The sequence below is a fragment of the Macrosteles quadrilineatus genome, unplaced genomic scaffold, assembly GCF_028750875.1.
Source record: "Macrosteles quadrilineatus isolate MER2022 unplaced genomic scaffold, UCM_ALF_1.0 Scaffold_3__2_contigs__length_128488019, whole genome shotgun sequence".
Lineage (NCBI taxonomy): Eukaryota > Metazoa > Arthropoda > Insecta > Hemiptera > Cicadellidae > Macrosteles > Macrosteles quadrilineatus.
In genome coordinates, this window is record NW_026542596.1 from 52,438,997 (window position 1) to 52,466,993 (window position 27,997).

The 27,997-nt window shown below is 35.1% G+C and overlaps 1 protein-coding gene across 1 annotated transcript; it reads right to left on the reverse strand.

Moving 5' to 3' along the window:
* LOC128990706 (tyrosine-protein kinase Shark) lies at positions 1-27,957 on the reverse strand. The gene is made up of 16 exons (XM_054413231.1): positions 27,829-27,957; positions 20,262-20,347; positions 18,564-18,704; positions 17,822-17,986; positions 14,530-14,735; positions 12,623-12,710; positions 11,694-11,852; positions 10,795-10,997; positions 9,157-9,327; positions 7,964-8,168; positions 7,423-7,523; positions 6,294-6,440; positions 5,363-5,468; positions 4,860-5,031; positions 4,354-4,480; positions 1-1,436 (listed from the first exon to the last, which is right to left on the reverse strand). The coding sequence occupies exons 2-16, from the start codon at positions 20,335-20,337 to the stop codon at positions 1,239-1,241; spliced, it is 2,265 nt and encodes a 754-aa protein (XP_054269206.1). The 5' UTR covers positions 20,338-20,347; positions 27,829-27,957; the 3' UTR covers positions 1-1,238.
* Between the last annotated feature and the right edge of the window lie 40 nt (positions 27,958-27,997).

Consider the following 27,997-nt stretch of genomic DNA (forward strand, 5'->3'; position numbering starts at 1 on the left):
GTATTCGAATCTTTGAATACCTTGGTTGTATTCGAATAAGTATTCGATTCTGTATTCGAATGCCCCATCACTAACTAAAATACAAGCCAAAAAATAAAAATCGTCCTATACAAAAAAATAGGCGTAGAGTCAGTGCAATCCTTATTAAACTCGCTAATTCCGTCAACATCCACCGTGCAGGACACCGTTTGTTTAAGGTGGGCCCTCCACTCAAGCTAAGCCACACATTAGCAAGCTCAACATGAATTTTCACATGTTCGGGATTCGAACCCGCAGTTGGAGAGAGGCCTCAACGCTACACTCATCAGTGCAACACCTTAGCCAACTGAGCTACCATACCACCTTTCGCCGAACAGGTCGATTGCCACTATAAGCACACAACGACACTCCACTCGTAGGTTAGATGTCAACTTAGGTTAGACGTACTATGTACTTGAGGACCAGTGGATTAGCAGTACAACTATATCGCGGTAAAATGCTGTGACGGGCTACACGCTTACGTCGTCAATGGGTTAACATCAAACGCTTAAGTATTCCATATCAAATACCAACCATATAATGTAACTCTATGCAATTTTCAGAGGTAATTCCAACATAAAGATATGTCACAGTAATTAAATTTGGAATGTACTTAAAATGCTAAACATTAACACAGGCTTTACAAAAACAATTTACTCGCTAAACTTAGTTAAATTTTTATATCAAAATCAATAAATGATTTTCTTCTAATATGGTAGGCTTTTTAAGTTACTATTTACTTTTACTGGGTTTTACTCTAAATATCAATTATTGAAGGGGGATAACACTGAGTTCACCTTTGCTACAAGGGTTGAAGATTCAACTCTTTTTTTATCTGCGTTCTAGCCCGGGATTGTTTTTCACGTTACTTCAGGCTAGGCCTAGAGGTTGCGGCATTACCACTTAGATAAAATCCATTGGTAATTAGAAGGATTTAACCCATAAGTTCAGCGTTCTACCACAAGATCAGCTCGATCCCCGGGGATTTAAATCAATACCACAACCTACTAATTTAGACATTCAATGCCCATAGCAAACCATTTGTTCGGACTTAAATTTGTTTTGATTCCGAAAGAACAATTCTAAATAATACACCAGTAAACTTTTTCCAAGAGATCTCACAGCAATCACATTAAAAATATGGCATCTGATACTCAGACCTGTTATCACCTAAATAAACCCTTCTGGTTCAATTAAGACTTGATTGAGATACACAGTTCTTAGCTGATATCTGATTGAGGGATCAGTTCCTTGACGTTGGTGTAGTTGTTTTCAGAAGAGAATATGTCAACCAGCTCACTGAAGGTAGGTCTGTCTCGAGGTTGATATGACCAACATCTCTCCATAACATTGTATATGTGGTTAGGACAGTCCTGCGGTTGGTCTAACCGCTCCCCCTTCTCTACAAGCTGTATCACCTGTTGCAATTAACTTGCGTTAAGTTACAAAAATCTATAAGGTCAACACACTGTTAACACACAGACTAATTTTATCCAACTCATTGGAGGGATTAGGTTTTTTTTTTACTTTCTCCTACTTGTGATGTACTGGTACCTATTGTCCATTTAAAGGGTGGAGATCATAAGGTAAGACTGTGGTTTCTGTTAAAACTTAAATATTTATAACAAAATAATTGAAAAAAATCATTTGGACATATGGCGTAGACAGACAAACAACTCTAGCCAGAATACTTATGGACCTAATGCTGCTGGCTTCACAAACCTTTACAGTATTAAGTTAATACTAGTTGGGAAAGTTAGTCAAAAATTCTAACTAGTTAGAAGTTATAAGTTAGTCCCGTAAAAAGTAACTGATAAAAGTTATAAGTTAGTTACTTTAAAAAGTAACTGATAGAAGTTATTACAGTAGACCCCCTCTTAACCGACCACAATGGGACCGGACCTAGGTCGGATAAAACGGGCAATCCCTAAAATCATAACATAATGAAGTGCAATTCATTTGGAATTAATCATTATTTTGATGTCATACTTGCATTATTTATAAAATAAACTACTCTTATTTCCTAGTTTTCATATTGATAGAAAAGTCACAAATAACACAAAAAACGGTTAGGTCAAATAGGCCTACTTTCAGTGGAATATGTTATAATACTAGACAAGAGTCAATAAAATTCATATTTTAATAACTTTAGTACTGTAATGTATTAATGGATGCTTTCCAAAAACATCGTAATACAGTACAGAACCTTTTGTTGACATTAAAGATACAAGCGACCATTTTGTTACAAAACAGGACGTTTATTTATAGCCTCTCACTGGAGGCTCGAGGCACAAAAACTATCTTGACCTTGGAGTTGTTAACCCCCCTTCCCTGCCTTCCCTACAAGTTGCGTTGTTTGTTTACTCCGGCGATAAGATAATCAGTAATCAGTTCTCAAAATCGTAACGCACTTTATGATGTTATAAATTTGCCGCACAGATAACAAATCAGATCAGATGGGCTCGAGCTACGAACGATGATGACAAACTGACAATAGGCTATGCTATATTTTTTGTGATCAACACAAAATAACTTATTGTTAGTCATATCCTGTGGAGATAAGCGTATGGTTCAGTTCTCATCGCCCAGCGTAAATGCCGAGGTTCCTAGAAAGCGGCGGTTAAACCGAGCTGCTCTCAAAGCAAGGTCGGTTAAAACAAACTGTATTATTTTAGGATCGAAGGCGGATAATCCGATTATCGGTTAATACGAGGTCGGTTAAGAGGGGGTCTACTGTAGTTAGTTGAAAAACCAACTAATAGAAAATAAAGTTAGTTTTAGTAGAAATTAGCTGTTCGTTGGACAGTTGTTTTAAAGTATTTTTTAATGTGACATCTTGGTTACTAATACATACTATAATATGAGTAAAGATTGTGCACAATATGATTTAAAAATGGCTCCTACGATTTCCTCCAATTTCAATGCTATTGAAAATTGCTTGTATAATACATTTGCATTGTATGATGTCTTACTAACCAAAGGGATAATTACGACTGTTCAAAAACATTAAATGTTTTACTGCAAAACAATATACGCTAACATTGAACACAAATCTAAAGGAAAGGCCAAGGAGATTTGTATTTTTCGACGATGCACCGCACGAATTGATGCGTTATTACTTATTACACCATCCCGTAATTATAGTTGCAACGTTCCACGATCCCAGTGACTTAATGCAATAACGGTTGTCAGATAGCAGATGTTATGTATCATGAGTTATATTGATTGAAGCTTATTGTGGACATTTTATAGATTGATCGTCCAGATTAAAACGTTTTGTAGACTAAATTGAAGATAAATGGATGTCTAACAAAAACGAATTGTCTATACTACTTAATTAATCGTAGTACGACTGAAAATATTTGTTGCTCTATTTTTTACCTCTTGAACAAACCAAACTCCTCGAGCAAGATCGGTCCCCTGGTACTTGTGTTTTAGTCAAACATTGTCACATTTTACATTACTACAACATAAACAAATGACATAAAACTTGTCAGATAATGAACATCAACTAAAGACAATGTTTTGACACTTGAGATGATATCTCAATCACCAAACAAACATTTCCCCTTCCTACCCATCAGTGCTTGGGGTATTGATAATGGCCGTCACTACCCTTCCACAGGCCCACTGCATTCCAAAGCAACTGGACTTTGACTTTCTCTTTCCCCACCCCCTGCATTGTTTGTCTACAAGGGCACTGACCTCTCACGGCCGTACGCAACCCTAACTGATCATGTGAAATAAATAACCCGTATTTGAGATGCTTCCGCATAATTGGGAAAGTTAGTTGAAAATTCTAACTAGTTAGAAGTTATTAGTTAGTCCCGTAAAAAGTAACTGATAGAAGTTATTAGTTAGTTAATTTAAAAACGAACGAATAAAGTAGAAGTTAGCCAAAAAAACTAACAAATAGTGCTGTTCGATAGAATTTCTATTCGTTATTCCCAAGTATGTTGTTAATACTATTAACAAACTGTAGAAAAAGGAGGATAGCAGCTAGCTTACCTTGAAAGTGTGGGTAGGCTATAGAACAAGTTGAAAAAACACTGTGCACACAATATTTTGTCCCCTAAGGGACTTTGTCAAGCGTAGAGAAAGAGTTTATAAATTACAAAATGCTTTTCTAAAATTCATAAACTCTTTCTCTACACTTGACAAAGTCCCTTAGGGGACGAAATATTGTGTGCACAGTGTTTTTTCTACTTGTTCTATGGCCTACCCTCAATTGCAAGGTAAGCTAGCTGCTATCCTCCTTTTTATACAATTTAAAATCCTGGCCTAGAGCCTTTCCTTAAAAAAAACTAGTATTAACAAACTGTTATTTATACTTACGTCAACACCTTTCATATCACCATATGGTTGTTTACCATAAGAAAACATTTCCCAAAGAGTAACACCGTAACTCCAAACATCACTTGCTGACGTAAACTTTCCGTAGTTGTAAGACTCTGGAGCGTACCTACAAAATAAATTCAGTTGTGAATAAAATCACACCTTATCTGGACGATGTAAAGGGGAAAAGTGTAAATGTAAAGTCTTATTCAGAGTGACACGTCAATTTGTTAACAAGCAGCAATTCTACAAATTTCCATTTACAACCACAGAATCTGGTGTATGGAAAACCATTCTGCAAGAGAGCCTTTTTTTATGTCCTATTAAATTAGTCTGTAGTTCTTTCTATGGCCACTACTTCTGTACGTGAATTTCAAAGCCAAGTGCTCTTTTCACCAATTACTAAATTCACACACCAAACTAAAATTCCTTTTGTACCAACCTGTACGATATTACTACATATGATTTTGGTTTTCTACGATGACATTCTACTCAACCATACTTACCACTTGATAGGCCATCGACCACCCTGAGTAGCCCTGTAGTACTCTCTCTCCCCACACTTGAGCCTGGAGAGGCCAAAGTCACTGATCTTGGCCTGGTGTCTTGAGGCCAGAAGTATATTTCGAGCTGCCAAGTCTCTGTGTACTATCTTCTCTTCCTCCAGATATTGCATACCTGTTTAATTTTGGATGTATCATTTCACTCGTCTGTCATTATACTCTAGACTTAGGCTATATTAAACAAACAGACTTATACAAATAAAATAGTAAAAAAATTATGGGAAACAACTTTGGAAATTTGACCCCCCCTTAAAAACTTGGCGCTCTGTAGGGTCTGGCTCAAAAGTGCCTTAAAGTCTCAAGTATCAAATGAGAATTCCTTTTGAACCTCTAAATGATTGTACATACTTCTTACTTTTCAAAGAACATGCTTTACATTCTTCGCATGTTCTCGAGCCATAAACTTAATTAGTGAACAACTTAAAGTTTGTAAGTGCTTTACTCACCACAAGCTATCTGAGATGCCCAAACTTTCAATTCATACTCTCCAACATTTTGAAGATTCTTTTGTAAAAATTCAAGCATTGACCCCAGGGGAACTAGCTCTTGCACCTAGAAAAGTTTATAAAATTTACAATTTGGTGGCGAATCAAACTAATTGATTTATGTTGTCGTTAAGGTATAAATGTAAATTGTGAACCCTTCATTTCATCCAATAGCTGGATTTCCATTACAAGTTTAAAACAATAAACACAGTGCTTAGGGGCAATAATTAGGACAGGCAAAGATTTCAATATCAAATAATTTTTAAATTAACAACAAATTATGAAGAAAGTCAATTTTTAATAGGCCAGATGACAGTTGTTGATCTCGATTATACATGTCCGTTCTCCAAAATATCTTAATCGCTCAAACTTAAAAAATATTTTGTTGCTTTTGAGACAACTTCTTCTTAAAGAACTAAAGGCAAATCTGAATAAGTGAAATCCTTTCTGTTCGTTTCAGGAACTCCATAATTATTTGGTGCTAATACTAGGGCGAATCAGATTTTTTTTTTATTTTGGGGGTTGATTGGTTGTTGAAGTTTGGTTGACTGTATTTTCTTTTTTTTAAACCAACAAACAATTGATGAAAAAAAAATTTTTTTTACAAAATATGAAAACCCCCATTGGCTTTGTGGATGTAAGGTCTTGAATTTTAATTCCCACATTATCAGTATATTAGTTATTTTTATTTTGAAGTGTGAGTAATTTTTTTCTAACAAACTTTTAACAACCTTGTTTTGGTTTTGGTTACCTTTAGTGTCACAAAATTTTTAGTTAATTTTTGACATTGGACCTCTGAGGTTTAATGTCATTACGTAAGGCGCTATACCAAAAACGAATAAGAAAACATTTTGCCGTTTTAAACTAAACTGAAGATCTCTAGGATGGTTACCATCAGCAACGATGGGCCCTCTGAGAGACCAATCATCCGGACAATGCAATGGTGCCTCAATGCCATCATAATTTTAGCCTCTCTCACAAACTCTTCTCGGTTGGACTCAACGTGTTCCTGCCGTAAAGTCTTGATGGCCACAGGCTCCTAGGAACAGATATTGGTAAAATTACAATACTTCATTGCTGGTTCCACCCTGAGAAAACCCAAAATTAAGAAATTATAAAACTTTAAAACCTTTGAAGGGTTTTAGACAGCTCAAAGTGATGTGTAATTTATGTACAATCATGAATTAAGTATGCAACATAATACAGTAAGTAAGGCCAAAGGGGGACACTTTTCCTCGTCCCTGGAGCAAGATAGTGCACCCTCCTTCAGAACATTTACTTTGTGCGTCCTTGTTAGTGGTTTTGAAAAATTATGGTGACATTTCCATCGACAATTTTTATTTCAACCAGACGGAAATTTAAAAAGGCACGCAACACACCTACTTATTTTGCAATCTACTATCTGGTGACAGGTTAAAACCAATTTAACTTTAATGAATGCACATCTTCATGTAATATGCAATGTTGGATTAAAACACTAATCATGGGCTCCATCTAATTTTTCCATAAGGGGGGACTTAAGGGTAGGGATAATCCCCAGTAAAAAGAGGAGTTCAGGGGTCCCAGAAAATTAAAAAAAGGTTGAATAGTTGATTTACCAAATTTGTGTAACCTAATTTGCTTTTTATATCGTATAAATTTATAGGTTTTTTAGTATAATTTTTTAAATTTGTAAAATGTTGTTTGAAGTAGGGTCTTATAGAGGGGACTCAGGCTCCCCTATGCCCATAATGATGGACGCCCATGACTGTAATCCAAACCTATTTTAATATTACTGATTCAAAATTTTAGGCCTGCTTCAAATTTCACAGTATCAATCAAACTGTCGGATCAGGCAGGCTTTTGAAATCATTTATGTGTCTCACAAGAAATTTATGTGGTTTCTGGGGATTCTAAGATAAAGAAGCACAGTGGACCAAGATCTAGATCTTGCCATGTTGACCATGGAAATAGCTACTTCCTTTATGGAAACTTGCTAAAAAGGTTCACTAATAGTAAATCTGGTTTGTACATAGATATACCTCAAATCCTTCCTTCGTTTGATAAACTCCTTTATACACTGAACCAAACTCTCCTTCTCCGATAGGTTGCTCCAAAATAAGGTTTTCACTTGGAATGAATTCTAAAACAGAATCAAATTTCAGGCTAATTGGTCTAGTTGTTTTTCGGTGATGAAAAAAGGGAAAGACAAACATGAATTCCTCAATTTTATATAATAGTATTGACTATTAGAAACTGATGAAGTTATTTAATTTACAAAATAGACACCCTGTTGCCAACTTTTTATTCAACAAGACCATAGTTGAACAGAGTGTTCTACAGTCAAAAATTTAATTTCCTCCCTTAGTTAGATATTTAATGTGACATAACAGACGTTATTATCATTTCCTACTTGACTTGGTCAAAAAGGTGGCGTATTTGAAAGAAAATAGTCAGTGCAATCTGTCCATGGCACAATTTGAATAGGTTTACTTTTATTTTCAAACTGGCTACAGCGTTACCACAGGAATGGAATGTCTATATCTACAGCCAAAGATACTAGATAGATGATATAGTAGTCACCTTCAGGAGGGGGAATGTATTTTGCAGGTAACGGTGGCACTGCTGGTGGCTTGATGACACCATCTGACTGGTTTGGAGGTAAACTCAGCGGACTTGGTTTACTTTTATTCCGAGCAGGCAAAGGCAGTGTACTTGTATTGCTGGTGACATGTTGTAAACTTCTTGACCTATGTTGCTTCAAAGGTAGTGTTGAAGTTGGTGACATCTGGAAAAGAAACAATATGAAATAACCTTTGGCCGTTTTAGGTAATATGTATCACAATTTCTCAAAACAAGTAAATGCAATTTTATACCAAAAACATGGTTAATTTTTACTTCAGATTTAAATAAGTTATCACCATTGAATTTGTTATTTCACAAACTTCTCAACATGATTAATTTGATATTTTACTTCTACAAGTGATTACAAAGTGGTATGTATATCTGAATTAGTCTGCTCAAACAGAGCTAGTTTTGTAACTTGTCATTCTACAGCTTGGATGGGAAGAGGTACCAATGTACTCTACTAGTAAAACATCAAATTAATCGCAGTCAACTTTTTGTGTAGAGCTCTTTTCTTGGGTAAGTTAGTCTTTACACTTCTCCCACAACACACTCCTAAGCCAAGTTCTCTTTTCTCCGAGAATTATACTTGTTAACAATTTGAAACAACCAAAACATTTTTTATCAGACAAAAACTCTGAGAGGATTTAGTAAATTTCCAGGCCAGCTTGCTCCCCCTAACGCTTGTACAATGCTTCTATCAAACAATCCATTAAAATGTGAACATATTTGAAAGCTGTCCAAATTGACGGTTACTGTTGAGGTTTCAGCACTATCATTTAATCATTATTCATTATTTCATTATTTATCAATCGATGATAAATACCTCTTTTGGAGAATTTGGGTTGTTTGTATTCAGCAGCGTGCTTCAGGTACTACTGATCTTAATGATCAATAAGTCAAATGAAATCCAGTATTTCACTGAAGGTTCTTAGACCAAAACATATAGGATAATGTAATTATAACTGGTGAAATACATCTTTAATTGAAGTCGAGTAATACAGTAGATGAATGATGATGCTTGGTGTCAAATCTCAAATGATTGATGTCAAGACCAAATTATGGAAATCGGTCGGGTAATAAAAGAGCCGAATCGACTTGGAAAAGCCAACATTTGTTATATATAGATTCCCAAACACTCATGAGCTTACCCCATTGAAGAGTGAAGGTCGAGGGTTCTTTGGCACGGGTGGGGCTGGGGTGGGTGGTATCGGCCACCGCAAGTTTGTAGGCAAACCATCAGGCCCCCATCTAGAGTAGTGTTCCACTACTGCTTCCAACGAATCTAGTAGGGGGCCATCGTCAATGAAATAAAACCTATCCTGTAAGCAGAAGATACTTTTGTTGTAATGTCCTCCATTCACGTCCTAGAATGCTAAGCTCAAACCCATCATTTTACACATTGATTCTTTAAACTAGGCCCAGAGGGCAACAACATAATCACACAGCTAAAGCTATTGGCTGATGGCCTGATTTTAACCCAGGAAGGGACCAAAGTCCCTAGCTCCACCAGTAGACCAAGTCCTTCCCTAAGCAGGAAATAATATGAACATTATATTGAGTCAGTATTGATGTATTGTAACTTATTATTATTAGCATTAAATTAACATTATTGTTATTTAATATTTAATAAATAGAAATATTTACTTAACATAGTAGTTTAGACTGAGCTAATCAGGAGAATATTGTAGTTATTTATGCACAGTGGAGTTTCGACTTTGTCTACTGATATCTTCCCTCCCTCTGTATTATCCAACCCTTATGAAATTATGCAATTTACATAGTATGGAAATACACATACATTAAAGGACCTCTTTTGCCGTGCCTTTCTCTACTCGTGCCAGACTTTAGGCTCCTACACTTGACTTCACTTTCAGTTTTTTTTAGTGCACTGCATACCACAGAGTTTAACAAAAGTGGCTGAGTGGATAAGAATCAATTTATCTTATATTTTAGATTTTACAGTAGTTGTTAGGGCCTACAACAGTGATATTTTTACTCCAGAGTATTTTTACTATTCCTAATACATCGGTTAAATATATAATTGAATAAAGGGGCGTTTTTACGAAGATTTATGATGTTATTTATGACAATCAACTATAACAATAACTGTGGTAATAATCGGCTGATATATCCGCCTATCGTCAGCAGAGCCCAAGAAGCTAAGCAGATATATCTGCCTACAGTCTGCTATTATTCACAAAATGCTAGCAGATATATCCACCTATAGTTCGGGAAGGGTTATTTTTCTAAACAGAAAAAAACTGTGGTTATTTAAATATAAACATAATATGACGAGCCAATACAAATAAAACGTTTTTTTTTTTATCAATACAGATACTTATGTAGCCAGAGAACCAGATAGTCTGTGTCACTAATCTAAAATTGTTAAAGTGAGATGGTGGTATATGTCATCCGACTATTTTAGCGCATATTTAGTCCAATTTAGAAGTTCTGCCGGCACTGGGGTATATTAATAGTTTCCATGGTCCTGATGTCTTCAGGTATGCTATTGAACAGTATCCAGATTGCTGCCACTGCAAAGCTCTTTAGGTTTTGAGAAATATTTGAATAGGTTTGACAAAGGAGACGCTACTGTATATTAAATCAAACTAAAATTGAATAAAAAAATGTTCTCGAAAAAATTTAGTGGATTAGACTTGAGTAAACAACATTTAAATTATTTTATGAGAGAGTGATTATACAGTTCAAACAGGAGAAGTTATCCTAAAGGGGGAAGTGAGGTCTATCAGGTTACTTTCTCTTCCACTACGACGGAAACAGCTTACCTTTTTCTGTATAGGATAGTTGTATATCTGCTGTTCGTAGCAGACAGTCAATACAGTAGAACACATGTGGTCGCTGTATCTCACTAAGTAAGCACCGTCTTGGCTCCCGTTGGTTTTCAAAATGGAAACCGCTTCATTACGCCCCAATGTTCTGTGGTACCATTCGAGCTTGCAGGTTGTGGGCTCGGGTACTTTGTGGTTGGCTGAAAGGTTGATGGGATGTGTGATATTTAACATACAGGCCTAGTATTGTTATAACAACTCCGGGTTGAAATTAATTTACAGTGTACTAGTTGCTATTTTATAGTAGGGCATATAGCTTGAAAGTTAAAGGAGGTTTTGTTTTTAGACAAAAATGCTTAACATTTAGACATGTAACAAACCTAATACTAACTATGTTAAGGTTTTTGCTACTACAGGCACAATCGAGAGCAAAACATTCAAAAAATATTCAGAAAAGTAAATGAAATATGATAAGATTTCCAAATTTGGAACACTTGGTGTATTTAATATAGAGGGATAGCATACACAGTTAAAGTAATGCTATATGGTCAAATTAGGATGGCCATGTAAAAGAATAAAAACTTAAAAAAAGTTAAATGTATACCTGATTATGGGAAATATATTTTAAAACACTCAATTTTAATTATATAGATTTTTAAAGTAAATCATTTTATCCAACCAACATGTAGATCGATATGATACATGGGATACTAAAACGGGCACAAATCAAAAATGTAAGGAGAAAATATGTTTACTTGCTGCTAAGTTAGTCTAACTCTAAAAGTTTAAATTTTGTATACTCAACTTGTATGAATTACAACATTGAAATTAAAATGATAATGTGTCATATTACAAACTATCAAAAAGTAGCACAGTTGCTGAAAGTGGTAAGTTACCGAGGAGTTGAGCAGTAGAATTGTGTCCGCCAAAGGTCGCGAGGTCGAAGGGAGTTTGGTTTTCTCCGTCACGAGGTCGCAGAGGAGCGTGGAGGTTCAACAACACCTGCACTACGTCACGATGACCACGGCTTGCTGCCTCGTGGAGAGGAACACAGCCTAAAAATTGAGTTCCATTAGTTTAAAAGCTAAATTATAGACTGCATATAAAAAAACAAATAGGAGAAAATTCAAAAAATTGTAAATTTAAAATTCCCATGTTACTCTTATGGAAAATGAACTGTTGTAGTTTTCTTGTTTATGGATATATTTTTATAAAACTTGGCAAATTTATTTATTTTATACTAAGCTATTATTACTTTACTAAGAAACATATGCTATTACCCTCCCTGTAGCCTTGTAACTCGTTAAACCTTGATGATTTTGTTTTTGAACCCAGCTCTCCTTAATCATTGGGCTTTTAACAAATGGTCCTAACTAATGAAACTGGGTCTTGTTAGTAACAAAGCTACAAAAGGCATCACACTCCATTCTTCACTCATCCTTCACTCATATTTGGGTTAATAAGTTATACGCACACATGTGGCGTCCCCATCTCAAATGCATATGAAAACCTAATGTTATTTAAACAGCTTAAAGTGAAAATCCAATCAAGCAGATTTATATTCACTTAGTATGAGGTTTGCTGTGGCGGGGGTATTTTCAGTTTAGTGTGTTGTAAAAGTTAGTGTATTATGCAGAAATAAGTAATCAAAATCAGCGCACCTTGTCAAACCAATTTAACTACCGTACATTCATTTTTTTATTCTAGAACTTGCTACAATTTAATCATGGAAAATGATACTTACTTGTACCAATAGGCAAAGGTGAAAACACAAATAAGTTTAGTGACAATGTTTAACATGATCATCAACTGAAAACTAACTAACCTGTATTGGGGTTTCTGATCTGCACGTTAGCTTTTCCGCTTTCAACTAACAGGCGAACGGTGTTAGGTAAATTTGTTTGGCACGCATACTGTAAACACAAGAAAATTACTATTAGTTAACAAAAACTTGCAAAACGGTATGAAAGAGCAACGTACTAGGAACTAGGGTGACTAGGGGTACAGAATGGGGTGAACTAGGGTAATGTCTCTTTTTTGTGTACATTTATTTGTATGATTTGATTTAGTATTGTATGAATCTCTGGAATATACAAAAGATTATAAATTAATTCAAGTTTCCTCATTGGTGTAATTTAATTGATAGGTTCTTCTATAAGATATAATAAGTCTACAGTTGTACATTACCTCTTTTCCGTCTTAAAATCTTCAGTGGAAAGCTTGGAACCATTAAGAATACAATTAATGATTTGTAAATGTAAAAACAAAACTGATGATCAAATTTTCTTAGGGTTCAATTACAAAATCATGTTAATTTTGAATTGAAAAAAAAACAAGACAACACAATTAATTCCTTATAATGGTTGCAATGCAAATGGTTTTACCACTAAATTAAAAGCAAAAATCACGATGTCCTCTACTAAGACTGGTTTTTAAGACTTTAAAATAATATTTAAAACAAGACAGTCTTCTGCAACTAACCGAACCTGATAATATTGTTACTCCTCGGTCAATATTATGATGTAAATTATTTCTGCACTCGGGGAGTGATTTAATGAATCAGAGGGGTTTTCATGAGAGCTCAAGTTAAATTCCAGAATCAGAATCGGCTTTAACAAAAATATTTCTGCAATGAAAATCATTCTGAAAACATTTTTTTTAGATGAATGAGGCCCTAACTTAAAATTCTGGAATGAGAATTAGCTTTTACAAAAATCCTTCGGAAATGAATATTATTCTAACATGTTTTACTTTTTTATTCTTTGAAAAGCCGAATGAGGACTCTTAACTTAATTCTATCTGTTTTCTTTGTATTTATATGTTTGTCGTCTATTGGTTATTCTGTTGTAAATAACAGTGTATTCAACTTATACAAAAGCTTATTCAAACTTATTCAAAATGGTATTGAAAAGAATATAGAATTTAAAATGAAGTCCTAAAGAACATTTTGATAAGAAGTTAATTTATTATTAGGCTGCTATGAATAAAGCAGGTATAATATAGGTTTTAACTATCGACATGAAAACATCTAGTAGTAATGTAAGCTATTCAGCATCAGTTTTCAGAAAGAATCTTTCTCTAAACAGATTATTGGTATTCGATAAACGATATGTAGTGAAACATGACTATTGATAAAACTACAAACTACATCCCCGTGTTAAAGTTGTCTCTCGTTTTAAAATCAAAATTGTCATAGTTTATGTGAGCCACCAACAGATTATGCTGATCTAAATTACTGATTTCTGTTGAATACAATAACAGGAAAACTGATAGAATGCCTTATTGTGAGCCATAGCAACTGTAATGATCCATCAACTATGTCAGCAACAAAAAATGAGGTATAAAATAGAATTTTAGTCACTAGCACATTCTGTGAATCGCTCACACAACTATGTTCTTTTTCAGTTAAAAATTGACGACAGCCAATGGTTAAACTGTTCCAACACCGCACAAAACTGGGTTAATAAGCATTATTTTGTTTAAAAATAAGCTGGGGCAGGATTAGTTAACCAAACAAATTTGAACCAATTTAGTCAATACAGGCAAAAAGTTTAATCTCGATCAGTTCCCTAGTTTGCCTGAATAAATTGGCACCTTGGGTTAACCACAGACAGACCAAAATTCCTGTATGACTCGTTTTGTAGAATATTCGCTATGAATTGTAGATATAACCAAAACTTCATCATATTACACAATGAACAGACAAGACTGACACTTTACAGGTTTACTCACATGTAAAGGTGTGTAGCCGTCTGAGTCCCTACAATTAACTAGTTTCTCTAAGCAGTTTGAGGCAATTCCACTGTTGATGAGTTTTTCCAAGATATCGTTTTTCCCCAGTCGACTTGCCAGATGAACTGCTGTTTGTCCCTCTTCATTTTTCGCTTCCAAACTTCTGTAGCCACATTTGAGAAGCTCTGATGCCACAGTGTAATTTCCTGAAAATATATTTTTTCAATACAATTTTGCACTACTTATTGTGATGTTCTTAACCATTGAAAGTAATCTACTTGGATGGAAACTATATTAATAATAAATTGTAGTGCAATATAGCCTATATCAAAAATTGGGATAACTGGGACGGTGTCAGGCGAGAACTTCCAGTATCAACAAAGGTTTATGAATATTTGACTGCATAATGTCACAAAAGTTATGAAAATTTTAGGTGGCTAAATTTAACCCTAGGATTGGCCAATGTTAGAAGTGGGGAATGGCCAACCCATTTTGGCGATTTTGCAGACCTTTTTTTGAAAATTCGTAAAAACTCAACCGTACAAGTAAACCTAGCCAACCTCATATTCATTTTGTTCGGAAAGAACAGGAGAATCTAGAAATAGTAATATCATAATGATTTAGACAGTGTATTTTATCGGTACAGTGAAAAAAAATAAAAAATTTGAATTTTTTTTTGAAATTTCAAAAGCGGCCTCGGTATTTTTTTTCTACGGATTTTTTTATGGGAAATTCATTATATACATTTTGTAGACAATCTAATTCCCTACATAGAAATATATAACATGTTAGGAAAATATTTTTTTTTTATAAGTTTTTGGGGCGAAATATAATGACAAACGGAGAACCGAAAAAATTGAAAACCGTACAGTGTTAGTTTATGTTGTAAAAAGTTCTATAATATATGTGTATACTAATAATGATATATACATGTTTGTAAAGCTAATGAAGTAAGGAATCAAAAAAAGTCATAAAGTTTATGGTAAAAATAATTTTTTACCTATAAACATACGCATATATAATAATGTTTTTATATTTTAGCGATTTCTCGAGAAAAAAAATTCACAGTACTTAGTATACAACTTTTGTACCAATTTTTTTACTTCAAACCAACATAATAATCTTGTAGTGTATTCAATTACCTACATAAAAATGTATAACATGTTAGAAATATTTTTGTTGTAGGTACGTAATAGGGACATAATAATACAATAACCGCAAAACCGCAAATAAGTGTAAACTATAGCCTACAGTGTTTGCTTGTGTTGTGAAACATTATATAGGCTGATGATATGTAGCCTACATATTTGTAAAGCTAATGAAGTAAAGAATCCAAAAAAGTCATAAGTATGATGGTAAAAAGTTATTTTCACCTATGATTATGTATCAATTTGAGAACGTTTTGAATTTTTTGCGCATTTCGAGAAAATGGAGTGTACAGTATTTAGTAGCCTATATAATTTTTTTTACCAAATTTTTACACCCAAACCAATATAAACATGTTGTAGTGTATTCATTTACCTTTATAAAAATGTATAACACCTTGGGTAAATCATTATATAGCATATATAGCACCTCTGAATGTCAGAATCGTCATTTTTGGACATGATGCTAACAAAATACAGTAGTAGGCCTAGGCCTATTTAGTATAGGCTATAACTTTTTTACAAAATTTTTTACCCCCAAACCATTATAAACATGTTGTAGTGTATTCATTTACCTTTATAAAAATGTATAACACCTTGGGTATATCATTATATAGGTACAACAATCTCTGAATGTCAGAATCGTCATTTTAGGACATGATGCTAACAAAATACAACCTTTTATGAACACTATTTCACACAATTCAGTAATATTTATGCATGAAGATTACTGTTATACACACACACAACACTTCACTAACACTAACACTACGAACTAATAACATATTTAGTAATAAATCGCGGATAAAACTATTACTGGCAACAACACAATACACAAACAAACAATGGCAATACAAGACAGCTGACAGACTGTAGCAGTAATGACTCACTTGTCGTCTACATGCGAGCATACAGAAATAACCCTGAGTGCAGGGCTGCCACTCTATGAATCTAAATTTCTTCCTCTTCAAAATGATATACTATATGGCTATTAATAATAACTTTCACTGTATATAATTCGTATTTTCCATACTGTCACCAGACGACTGTTGGCCATTTGTAAGACATTTCTAAAACAGCTGTTTTCATAAAATCGTAACGATTGTGCAATCAATATTTAGTTATAAATATCACTACCACAATGAAGATAAAATCAATGGCTATCCAGTGGTACCACCCGCAACATCCCAAGACGAAAATTACCCGAGCAGGGTAATGCCAAACAAGACGTGTTTTGCCAGTTCCCAAGTGTCGGCTGCAAAAGTCGTGCCGCGCCAAAATTTCAATTGATTTCTAATCGTCGTGACATTGTTATATACCTGCTACAGGGTTTGTTTATGTAATCAAATGAAAGTTCAGAATGTGATCTTTCGAATGGTATATATATTATTCTCATCTGAGTTGATTGTAAGTGTTTTTTTTACCGTTAAAAAAATTTTGGCCCATACCGTCACCAGACGACTTTGGCCATTCTAAGCATCAACGTCATACCGTCACCAGACGACAGTTGGCCACTGCTAGGGTTAATATAAACTAAATTATAAATAAAACAGATATTTGTGGTAATTGTTATACACATTGACTATACATTGACTATACACAGAATAGACTTCCCATATAATGTACAAATTAGAAGCCAAAAAACTTGGTGCAATCCCGTTGAGATGGTCTACCAACTAATGACAATATTCTGTGTTAAATGATGATCAATCAATCAGCTGTTTGCTATGATACTGCATTGATTTTAATTCTTATTCAACCCAATACACTAGTACTCTCAGGTGAGATGGTCCTGAACTTCATCTATTTTCTTGGCTTCAAATTTTTAAATGACATGGAAAGTCTAGTCTGTCTATAGTGAATGGTAAATAGTAATAAATTCAATTCAATTAATAAAGACAGCAACACACTTTGGTGTCTTTTCATCCTCAATATGGCTGAAGAGTGAGTGTAGAATCAAATGAGGTGATCTGTATATCTTTGTCACTGTCTAAGATCAGCTGTTTCTTGGCCAGGAACTTATATCAGCCCATTGATCAGAACAGCTGGGTTTCTGGGTCCAGTTTTAACCCATCTAGGATGGAACCAGCGATCTTGTGATTACTACGTGTGCACTAGAACACCTCGGCTATCTAGAGTTTAGTTACCTTCTTTGGTTGCCCTGTGTAGCAAATTGGTGCGACCGTGTCTGCGGGAATCGTGTGGGGGAGGATCTTTCTTAAGCGGAGTCGTCAATGTGGTCACTAACATTTCTCCACTTCTTTGATACAATTCAATCAACGTCTCAAGACCGTGGGTGATTGTGATTTCATCTGAAATTATTGGTTAAAACATGTCCTTTAGGTTAAATGCTAGTAAATCAAACTGTATATCACCCATCCCACATTAAATTCATTCATTTATTTAGGTTAGAGTATGCCGCAGTTGTCCCTACCTTGATAAGGGTGATTATTGCAAATGCAAAAAGCTTTTAGTGAACACCCTCCGTGGACACATTACCCAATGAAACATCATGACGCTACTTGTGCTTCTTGACAAGGCTTGGCTTGTGTTTTCTGCATTTCATACAAATTTAATATAACTGAATACCACCAAAAAAGCATTTGGAGTTAATTTAATTTAGGGTTATGTATTACAATTATAAGTTCACGCTCTTTGAACAACTTTAACTCTTATGCATCACAACCTTTTACAATACATTCCGCAGCAAAGCCTGACCGAGATAGCTAGAGTCAAGTAATATAAAAAAAAAATTAAAGATGGATGACATACACTTAAAACAAGTTCTATAACATAAATAAGATTAATAAACTGAAACAATTAAACAGTTTTAATATTTACTGTCAATGTTTGGACTACGACTAGTATATTAACAGGCCTGTTACATACCAATTGAGAAAAAAGCATCTTCTCCATGTCTTCGAATTTGATAGTGTATGACTTCACCTTCGAAGAGAACTGACAAAACATAATCACCAGCGGCTGTATTGCTCTCCCTCACCAGAAACAACCCATTTTCTCTGTTTTCATCTATATGGAATGGAAATTAATTATTTTCATGACAAGAATAAAATTGCATAGACATTTTAGACCATCTTTATAGGGATCATGAAAATTTGAACTCCAGATTATGAAGAGATGTTTATTTAACCACTTGAATAGTTTCATGCCTTTATATTCTGATTGTTAGTTCACAATACATAAATTTCATGCTTCAAGAATCAAGAATTTATTTGCCAAGATAACACAGTCACAATAGGTTTCATTAACATTAACACATTTTAGAAAAAGTAAATTTACTTTTATTTTTTACGTGTAACGTTTAATTTTGTTTTGTTCTTTGTTACATAACAACAACTTGCTCCATTTTTCACTTGGGTCTAGTATTTTTTTAATTTTTTAAATACTTATTCAATTCTCTAATGTATAAATGTGCAAAACTGCACATTAAATCAAGTATTCTAACTTATTGCTTTATTTTCCTAAAACCAGAAGAACCCTCAGGATCAGTGGGCGCCACAGTGTTAGGGGGCTGGCGAGCCTTGACCAGGATTTGTCGGTAAATTTTACCGGGACCGGACACTAGCTTTGGGTCCTAGGACACTAGCTAAAAAAAAAAAAATTAATTCTTTTATTAATCCTATTAGGGGGCTGCAGACCAGATTTGTTTACTTGGAGTCAGGTCAAAAATATTACCTTTGGGTCTCAGGCCAAAATCAGGTCAGTTCAAAATCAGTTTGCTTTGGTAGATGTTGATTTTAAATAGAGAATTTCAATTTTCGAGCCGAGCCTGGCCTATAAGCTTGAGTGATCTAGGACAAAGTCAGAAAATCTAACTCGACCCAGGCTTTTACGACCATAATAACATAGGGACTGCTGAACACGTCTGCTAGGGTCACATACCCTCTAAATTCAAGTGAAAGATTCACGACTTGCTGCAATCGCAGATGTCAACCCTGCAGGTGACGATGATGATGTCTCCACGGCAACAGATGTTAAATTTGTTCCCCGATTGGAAAAGACGACAATAATATCCACACGACCGTGGGAGAAGTTCAGGATTTTGCTGCGAGAGTGGAAGAAAATATAATGTATCCGTGAACGTGCTAGATATTCAAGATTTTTAAGAGGGGAATATTTAAGATTCTGACCCGATTTCTGAAAAAGATGATGTTTCCGTCACCGCGGGAGATATTGGGAGTTTGCGTTGATCGCATGAGACAATGATGTTGTCTTCATGACCGCAGGAGATGTCCTGGGTTCGGTTGCAATCACGGTAGATGAAAATAATGTGCGGGAAGTATTCACAATTTTTCCACGGTCATGAAAAATGATGATAGTATTTCAGTAACCTATGAAGATATTTCAGAAGATTCTATTCCAAGCCTAAGTACAAGCTTAGGTGGTAATAGCCGATAGTGTGTTTAAAGAATATTGAGAGGGGGAGCCACTGGTTTTTATCGCCGCCACTGCTCAGCATGCGCTCACCGAAAGTGTTCCAAAATGTTCAATAAAGATAAACATATTTACAATTAGGGCTGAATGTAAACTACATTAAGGTATTTATTATATATTTCATCAACTTACGACTCAACAATAACTGCTCGGCAGCTTCTCTAGAAATCCTTCCATGGTACCAACATAAATTGTCATCCTGAGCCATGTTTGGGTGTCTGTAAAACAAAATTAAAAATTGCAAATTTAAGGGCATTGAGCGGATTGGATGCTAATATAGCGATTTGGGCGAGTCGGTATGTGGACTGTGGAGAGCTGTTTATATTCTACTTCATGCGGAATGGAATCGATTCACAGTTTGTTCTGAATGAATCGTTTGCAGACTAATCAGTTCTTTTAGGAATGTGGGGAAGATAGGTTAGGTTTTATGGGGATTCGTGCGGAAGTGTTTTGAAATTAGGTTAAATTAGGAAGGTACAGTAACTTTTTTTAGCATTTTTGAAATTGTTTTTGTTGTGTTTCACTCATTATTTCAATTGTGCAAAAACAGTCTGGAAGTAACATAAATTATCTATATATATAAAATCCAATGTATGTTTGTATGTATGTTTGTTTGTCCTTTATGGACTCCGAAACCACTCGACAGATTGTAATGAAACTTTCAGGCATTATTAAGCATTATTCAAGGATGGTTTGTGTGAAGTTTGGTGCAGATCCGTCAAAAAGGGCTCTGCCCCAGTGGCTCTGGAGTTTCCCATGTTAACCTTTTGAGTACTCATATTTAAATGGAATTAAAGAATCTTAACAGCTGGTTCAACTAAACAATTTGATTCTGTGATGTTCAATAGCATTAAAAAGTTAATAGGTTTACCAACAGGGTGCGGCACTATTATTTTTTTTTAATTTATGACAACAGCTAATTTGCAACCAAAAGGTGAGTGAGCGTAGCGAACGAACTTCAACCTGGAGGCGAGTTAGCGTAGCGAACGAGCTAACCTGAAGGCAAGTGAGCACAGCAAACGAGCTCCAACCTAAAGGTGAGTGAGCGTAGCGAACGAACTTCAACCAGGACGTGATTGAGCCATGCGAACGAGCTCATCTTGAAAAAGAACAAGCATTTGATATAAAACCACATTAGGACAGGACGACGTCTGTCGGGCCAGCTAGTAATTAATAAGTGGGTTTATTATTACCTAAAAGCGTTAACTTACCTAATCTAACCTATCTTCAAGGACTTAATACAGTCATGAACCTGCATAAAGCCCGATCTTCCTCACTTCTTTTTTTCTGTCATCAAATGGGATTTTGAAAACTGACAGGGTTAGTTTAGGTTAACTTACCCTGGCTTAGTTTAAAACTAGTGGTCGTCCGTCCAGAGGTCGAAAACTCGACCAAAAATATGTAATGTACCCGCATTAGATATTGGATACTGAAGTAGACATTCCATCTTTATGGACCAGATGTCGCCATTTTTCAAATTAAAAACATGTAAATGTGTGAACCAGTCACAGTATGTGTGTCTAAAATTATATTTTCTATCTTATTTTTTGTTGCTGACAAAAGTTGATGGTTCATTACAGTTGGTTTCTATAGCTCTTAAGTCATTCCATAGGTTTGACTTGGTAAAAATCATTGTGTATTCAAGAGAAATTAGTCATTTAGATCAGTGCAGTCTGTTGGTGGCCCACATCAACTACGACGAATTTAATTAAAACTGTTGACAACTTTAACATAGCGATGGAATGTTTAGTTGTGAGTCAAAGGTACAGGCTTCTCTATTTTCACCCCACACTGTAAATAAAACATGTGATTGTAATTTGTTCCAATTGTTTTGATTTTCTGTTTGTATTTAGTTGTTATTTCGTCTTTAGAATGGCAACCCATGGCAAGGTGTATGAATATATTTTTTACGTTATATTATTCTTTCATATGAAACTTTCATACTCCTTGAACCCATGGAGCCCATGTTATTTTTTTTATTTCAAATTCATTTCAGCGAATTTCCCATATAGGTAATAAGCTATTACCGTAGTACCCATGGTAAGACCTGGAGCCGGGACTGATTTAATTTTTCGTCTTGAGGTCCCTAGAGGCCAAAAACACCATCCCTTCAAATTCATATATATATATATATATATGTGTGTGTGTCCAAGAGAAGGAATTGTAATTGCTTGGACCGAAGTAAGAATGTTACTGCTTTCTGGAGAATCAGATATTTGATCAAATACAAATAAAAACTGATGTAATATGCTGATAAAATTCTGTATTTTCATGAACAAATTATGAAGATTCACTTATAAATCCAAATAAAATCTAAATGATTTTCCTAAAGCAGATGGAATTAGTTGTTAGTAGGCCTAATATTGACTCTTTCCCTAACATGATACACTAATTATATGAACTCCTCCTCCCATATAGTGAAAGTGGCTTTGACCTGAAACAAACAATTATAAGACTCCTAAAAATCCTTTTGGGCAACCTAAAGCCGATAAAAAGGTAGGAAATATTGCGTTAAATGAATTCATCAATTGCGTTTTTTAGGGAATACAATAGTCATGCTTATCCTCCCTTCATTAAAACTAAGATTTTAATAACTTCACTCTATCTATCGCTGTTAGGTGAATTTACATAAAACCTCAAAATTAACCGTCAATTTCGACGGGGTTCCGCTAGTATGTCTTATTTATAGATATATTTTAGTAAAAATGTAATCAGACAAGTTGAAATTCGCTGAGTCTGCAGGTTTGCTGCGACAGGGGTATTTCTTACTTATATTTGAGCCTATTTTAATTTTTAAAGAGATTCTGCACATTCTGCAAAGAAAATATTTTTACCACGAATCTTATTTTTAGTCTCTTACTGTTGGAGTTTTGTTTCTGAAACTGGAATTCTGCTACATATCCAACAAAATGCCTCGACTTCACCCCGTCGTTAGGGGTCCCGTACGGCGTGGCAGCACGGCTCTATGGGATCGGTGTGCACGCCCGTAGTAGGATCAACAAACTCTCTAGGGCCTATTTGATTTGATTCACTGTCAAATGCTGAAAACCGTACTCCCACAATCTAGGCCTACTACAGTAGCCTATTATTGAATTTGATTTGATTTTATTTGATTATACGACTTTCAACAATCTGCTAACCAACTGGACAAAATCCAGTAAATTAATATATACCTCAAATATAATACATTTGTATTTTATATTAATTAGGCTAAATATATAGATTATTATTATTTATTGATACCATAATTAGGTAAATGTTGATGTGATTTATAATAGTTTAGGCCTATGTAAGTTGTGGTAGCTGGTTGTTTTATTGTATTTTTGAAACCGCATCAACGATTTCTCTTGTTCACCTCTTGTAAAATACTACTGGCGTAGAAAAAAAAACAAAAATACTTCTGTTTGCCTTTACAACTCGAATTGTTGTAGATTGTTAAAAAGCTTTTGGTTTCACATTGTCGTGGGTGTTTTTGTTTATCTTGCATGAATGTAAACAAATAGCAGCTGTTTTCACTCCACAACCTTCCTCCCCGTTAAGTGTTAACTTAGTCACCGCTAGAACTCAGACTTAGCCAAACAAAAATATCGACTAAGTTTGATAGATTATTTGATATATCAATTATTTCATTCGGTTAGGTTAACCTATTGGGTACACTTCCATATCTGTTAGCACAAACAACTGAATGAAAATATCGATTCATTGAGCGGAGCGAGCGAAGCTCTTATACGTCGACTCTTATGCATTTCGTAATACGCAATCTCCTCCTAGACGGCTGAATCAATCATTTTCAAATTTTGCATTATGATAAAGACCTAATCGGTGAGTGCCAACATCTATATGGCGTTAAAAAAGTCTCTCAGGAATCCGCCCCACCGGGTCTCAAAGTTTCAATGTAATCCTTATGGAAGCAGTATTTGACACATAAACAAAGACATATGATCAGCTGTTGACTTTTGAATGCAGTAGATAAAGAAATAGCTGATAGCATTATTCCACAGATATTGGAACAGAAACTGTATGGATCATAAATATAATCAAATGACGACACTAGCTTGAGGTCCGTGACGTAGGAAGTGGTGAAGGAAGTAGTCAAGGTGAGCTGTCCGGAGTGTGGGAACTGTTTATGACAATTAGATTAAGGTATCTGCAATCCTAAAATGCTATGGGAAGGGAGGGAAACAGGTCCGTGACGTAGGAAGTGGTGACGGAAGTAGTAAAGGCAAGCAGGGCGGACTGTGGGAACTGTTTGTGACGATTAGATTAAGGTAGGTACCTATCTGCAATCCTAAAATGCTATGGGAAGGGGGGAAAACAGGTCCGTGACGTAGGAAGTGGTGAAGGAAGTAGTCAATGCGAGCTGTCCGGAGTGTGGAAACTGTTTATGACGATTAGATTAAGGTATCTACAATCCTATAACACTATGGGAAGGGAGGAAAACAGGTTCGCGACGTAGGAAGTGGTGAAGGAAGTAGTCAAGGCGAGCTTTCAGGAGTGTGGAAACTGTTTATGACGATTAGATTATGAGATTATCTAAAATCCTAAAATGCTATGGGAAGGGAGGGAAACAGGTCCGCGATGTAGAAAGTGGTGAAGGAAGTAGTCAAGGCGAGCTGTCCGGAGTGTGGGAACTGTTTATGACGATTGGATTAAGGTATCTGTAATCCTGAAATGCTATGGGATGGGAGGTTAACAGGTCCATGACGTAGGAAGTGGTGGAGGAAATAGTAAAGGCGAGCAGTCCGGAGTGTGGGAACTTTTTATGACGATTAGATTTTAAGGAATGTGCAATCCTGAAATGCCGGAAGTGTAGGCGATTAGAAATGTGTTCATGGCGATTAAATTAACGTATCTAAAATAGGCTACTAAAATGCCATGGAAAGTGATGAAAACAGGTCCTTGATGTAGGAAGTGGCTTAGAAAGTGGTAAAGTATGAGCATAGTGTGAGAATCGTCTGTGGCAGCAAGATTAATGCATCTTTAATCCTAAAATGCAATGAGAAGGGAAGGAAACAGGCCCCACGACGTAGGAAAATGGTGAAGGAAGTAGTAAAGGCTGGCAGTGCAGAGGGGGGAAACTGTTTGGGCAGTTAGATAAATGTAGGCTATCTAATACTTAAATGCTAGGCCTATGAGAAGAGAAGAAAACAGATGTCTATGACGTAGGAAATGGTGAAGGAAGTAGTAAGGCTTGCAGTGCAGAGTGTGGGAACTGTCTTTGGCAATTACATTAATGTATCTGCAATCCTAAAATGCTATGGGAAGAGAGGGAAACAGGTCCACGACGTATGTGTTGAGTTTGGGAATGGATTAATATATCTGCAATGTTAAAATACTATGGAAAGAGACTGTGTAGGTTAAAATGATTACGAATCACGAATCGATACATATTTTTGACACATGCAATCGTTTACAATATAAATTTACAACTGAGTTGACAACAGCTGATTTTTACTCCATAGAGGCTAAAAACGATTTTTACTCCCTAAAGACACTAGGGAGTAAACACACATCTACTACTATAGTAGTATGTTTTCTGTGCTAAAGAGTAAAAATGCTAGGCCTACTTTAGGCCCGCAACGCATGCATTAAAAACGACTGTTTTTACTGCAGTATGACAAAAACAATATAAGAGTGAAAATTTAAAAACGTACGTTTTCAGGAAAAGCACTTTGCAAATTTTTTCCCCTTTTTTCAAAACTTTTATTATTTTTTTTATTTCATTAACATTTGAAGTTTCATAAAATGTCCATGGTAACGCAATATCTTTGGTAGTTTTCTTTTTAAGGAGCATCTTTAGTAGAAAAACACAAAATCCTGTCACGACCATAACAAACGTTTAAATGAATATTAAAAATAGTTAATATTATTTTTATAACTATGTTTTGCTATAAACTAATTTACTTTTATGACCATTATACAATAAAAAGGTCACTGAACTATATGAGGTAGGATTTGGTCTTTCTAGAAAAAAATAAAAAAACAAAAAATAGAAAAAAGCCAATAAAATCTTTTTAAGTTTGTATAACTCCGAAAAAACTTACCTGAGACCCGAAAAATCGTTATGTTTGTATAGAGGTGTGCTTCTTTTGTGTATAAAACATTGAAATATGACGATATTTTAATTTTTGAAATTTTTATGATAGAAATCATAAACGTGATGGTCAGGGACAAGCGGTACGGTCGTGAATTGTCTGGAATAATCTAAATCTTTCTAAACAATCCTTCAATTATACTGTTAGTTATAATAAAACTAAATGTTTCAATTGAACTAAACTGTTCAATTTACAAATTTTCTTAAAGTTAAGGTCACGACCAAACACACTATAAATCCATAAGGCTGGATTGGTCGTGAAAAAAACCGCGAGGGTCGTGAAACTTTGGTCGTGAAATTATGTGTTATTTGGCTCTGTTCTGGCGGTAGCCCTGCACCTCATGTTCGAGGGTACAAAGTGGACTTCTAGTTTAATCTAGCAATTGAAATATCTTATAAACAAAAATTAACACCATGTCTACTTCATCGAATGACTACGTACGGTCATGGACACACCAAAATTACAAAAAACACAATCTTTCCTTTATTAATCTTGTAATTCCTCCTTTCAACTCAAAACGACCGGCTCTACAATCCTGACGTACACCTCGAACTAGTCTCTAAAACCAACTGACTCCATCGACACCAGGCTTGCCACTGTCGTGCTCCAAAGTTGAAAATTTTTCCCAAATGGTCGTGACGCTAAATCGAGGGACAGACTTATTTTGTCATGGTAGTCAGTCTGCAATGACAATAAAATTATAATAGGCCCTATGCTCCTTTTTTGTAAGTTTAATAACCATTTATGACATAAAAATATGGCTTTATATATTTCGGCATGAATAATTAGTCTAAAAACAGCGTGAAAGTTGGAAAATGTACCCTAGGGACACGTCATGGTCGTGAATTAGGAGACTTTAAAAATACGAAAAAAATACCTAGAACCTATTTAAAACCAAATAGGCTAAATGTGTGTAACATGTTGCCCCCGTCCCAAAAAATATTAAAACACATAATAATAAACTACAAATCCAGTATCTACGAAGTAAAAGGCCAGGGACATGAAAACGTACGTTTTTAAATTTTCACTCATAAGTTAATATGAACCCTTGATGACTCCGCTCAATTTTGTGGATGCCTCTGCGAACGCCACCTAAACTTATCGATTATTCGATATATCGTTTGGTTAGTTAGGTACGGTTAACCTAACCTAAGTTAAATAACTTAACCAAACGATATATCGAATTAAACAATCGAATATAATCAATATTAGGTACCGAACTCATTCGGTTGTTTGTGCCAACAGATATGGAAGTGTACCCAACCTAACTAACCAAACTTGATAAAGGCCTATCGAATGAAGTAATTGATATATTTATTCGAATGAGTGTAGGACTTAACTACTTGATAAAGGCCTATTGAATGAAGTAATTGATATATTTATTTGAATGAGTGTAGGACTTAACTAAGTCGAAGTTCACCAATTAAATTACGGTATCTGATTAACTCTTGTACTGTATGTAAGATCTGTTGAATAAAGGCCTAATCATGTGTAATCGTAGGGATTATTCACTCTGTATTAGACTATACAATTAAAAATTATGAGAAATAATAATGTACCCCAAAGACCTATTATTGATTGATAAAAATGGAATGAAAATATACCTTTTTAAGAGCAATTTATCTCAAGTATAGCCAGGATTATTTGCGTCCAGAGAAAATAATCACAATCATCTTCACACGCATTCCTGAGATAACAACAAAAACTTTGATGTCATGGAATGGAGGTGTGTATGTGTTTCTCTTTCTCTTCTGTTTTTGACAGAAGCACAGA

Coding starts and splice junctions, on each gene's coding strand:
- LOC128990706 (XM_054413231.1), bottom strand. CDS start 20,337: ATGGCTCAGGATGACAATTTATGTTGGTACCATGGAAGGATTTCTAGA. Junction 11,853..12,622: donor GATCAGAAACCCCAATACAG/GTTAGTTAGTTT, acceptor CTCAATTTTTAG/GCTGTGTTCCTCTCCACGAG. Junction 10,998..11,693: donor TTCTACTGCTCAACTCCTCG/GTAACTTACCAC, acceptor TCAACCTTTCAG/CCAACCACAAAGTACCCGAG.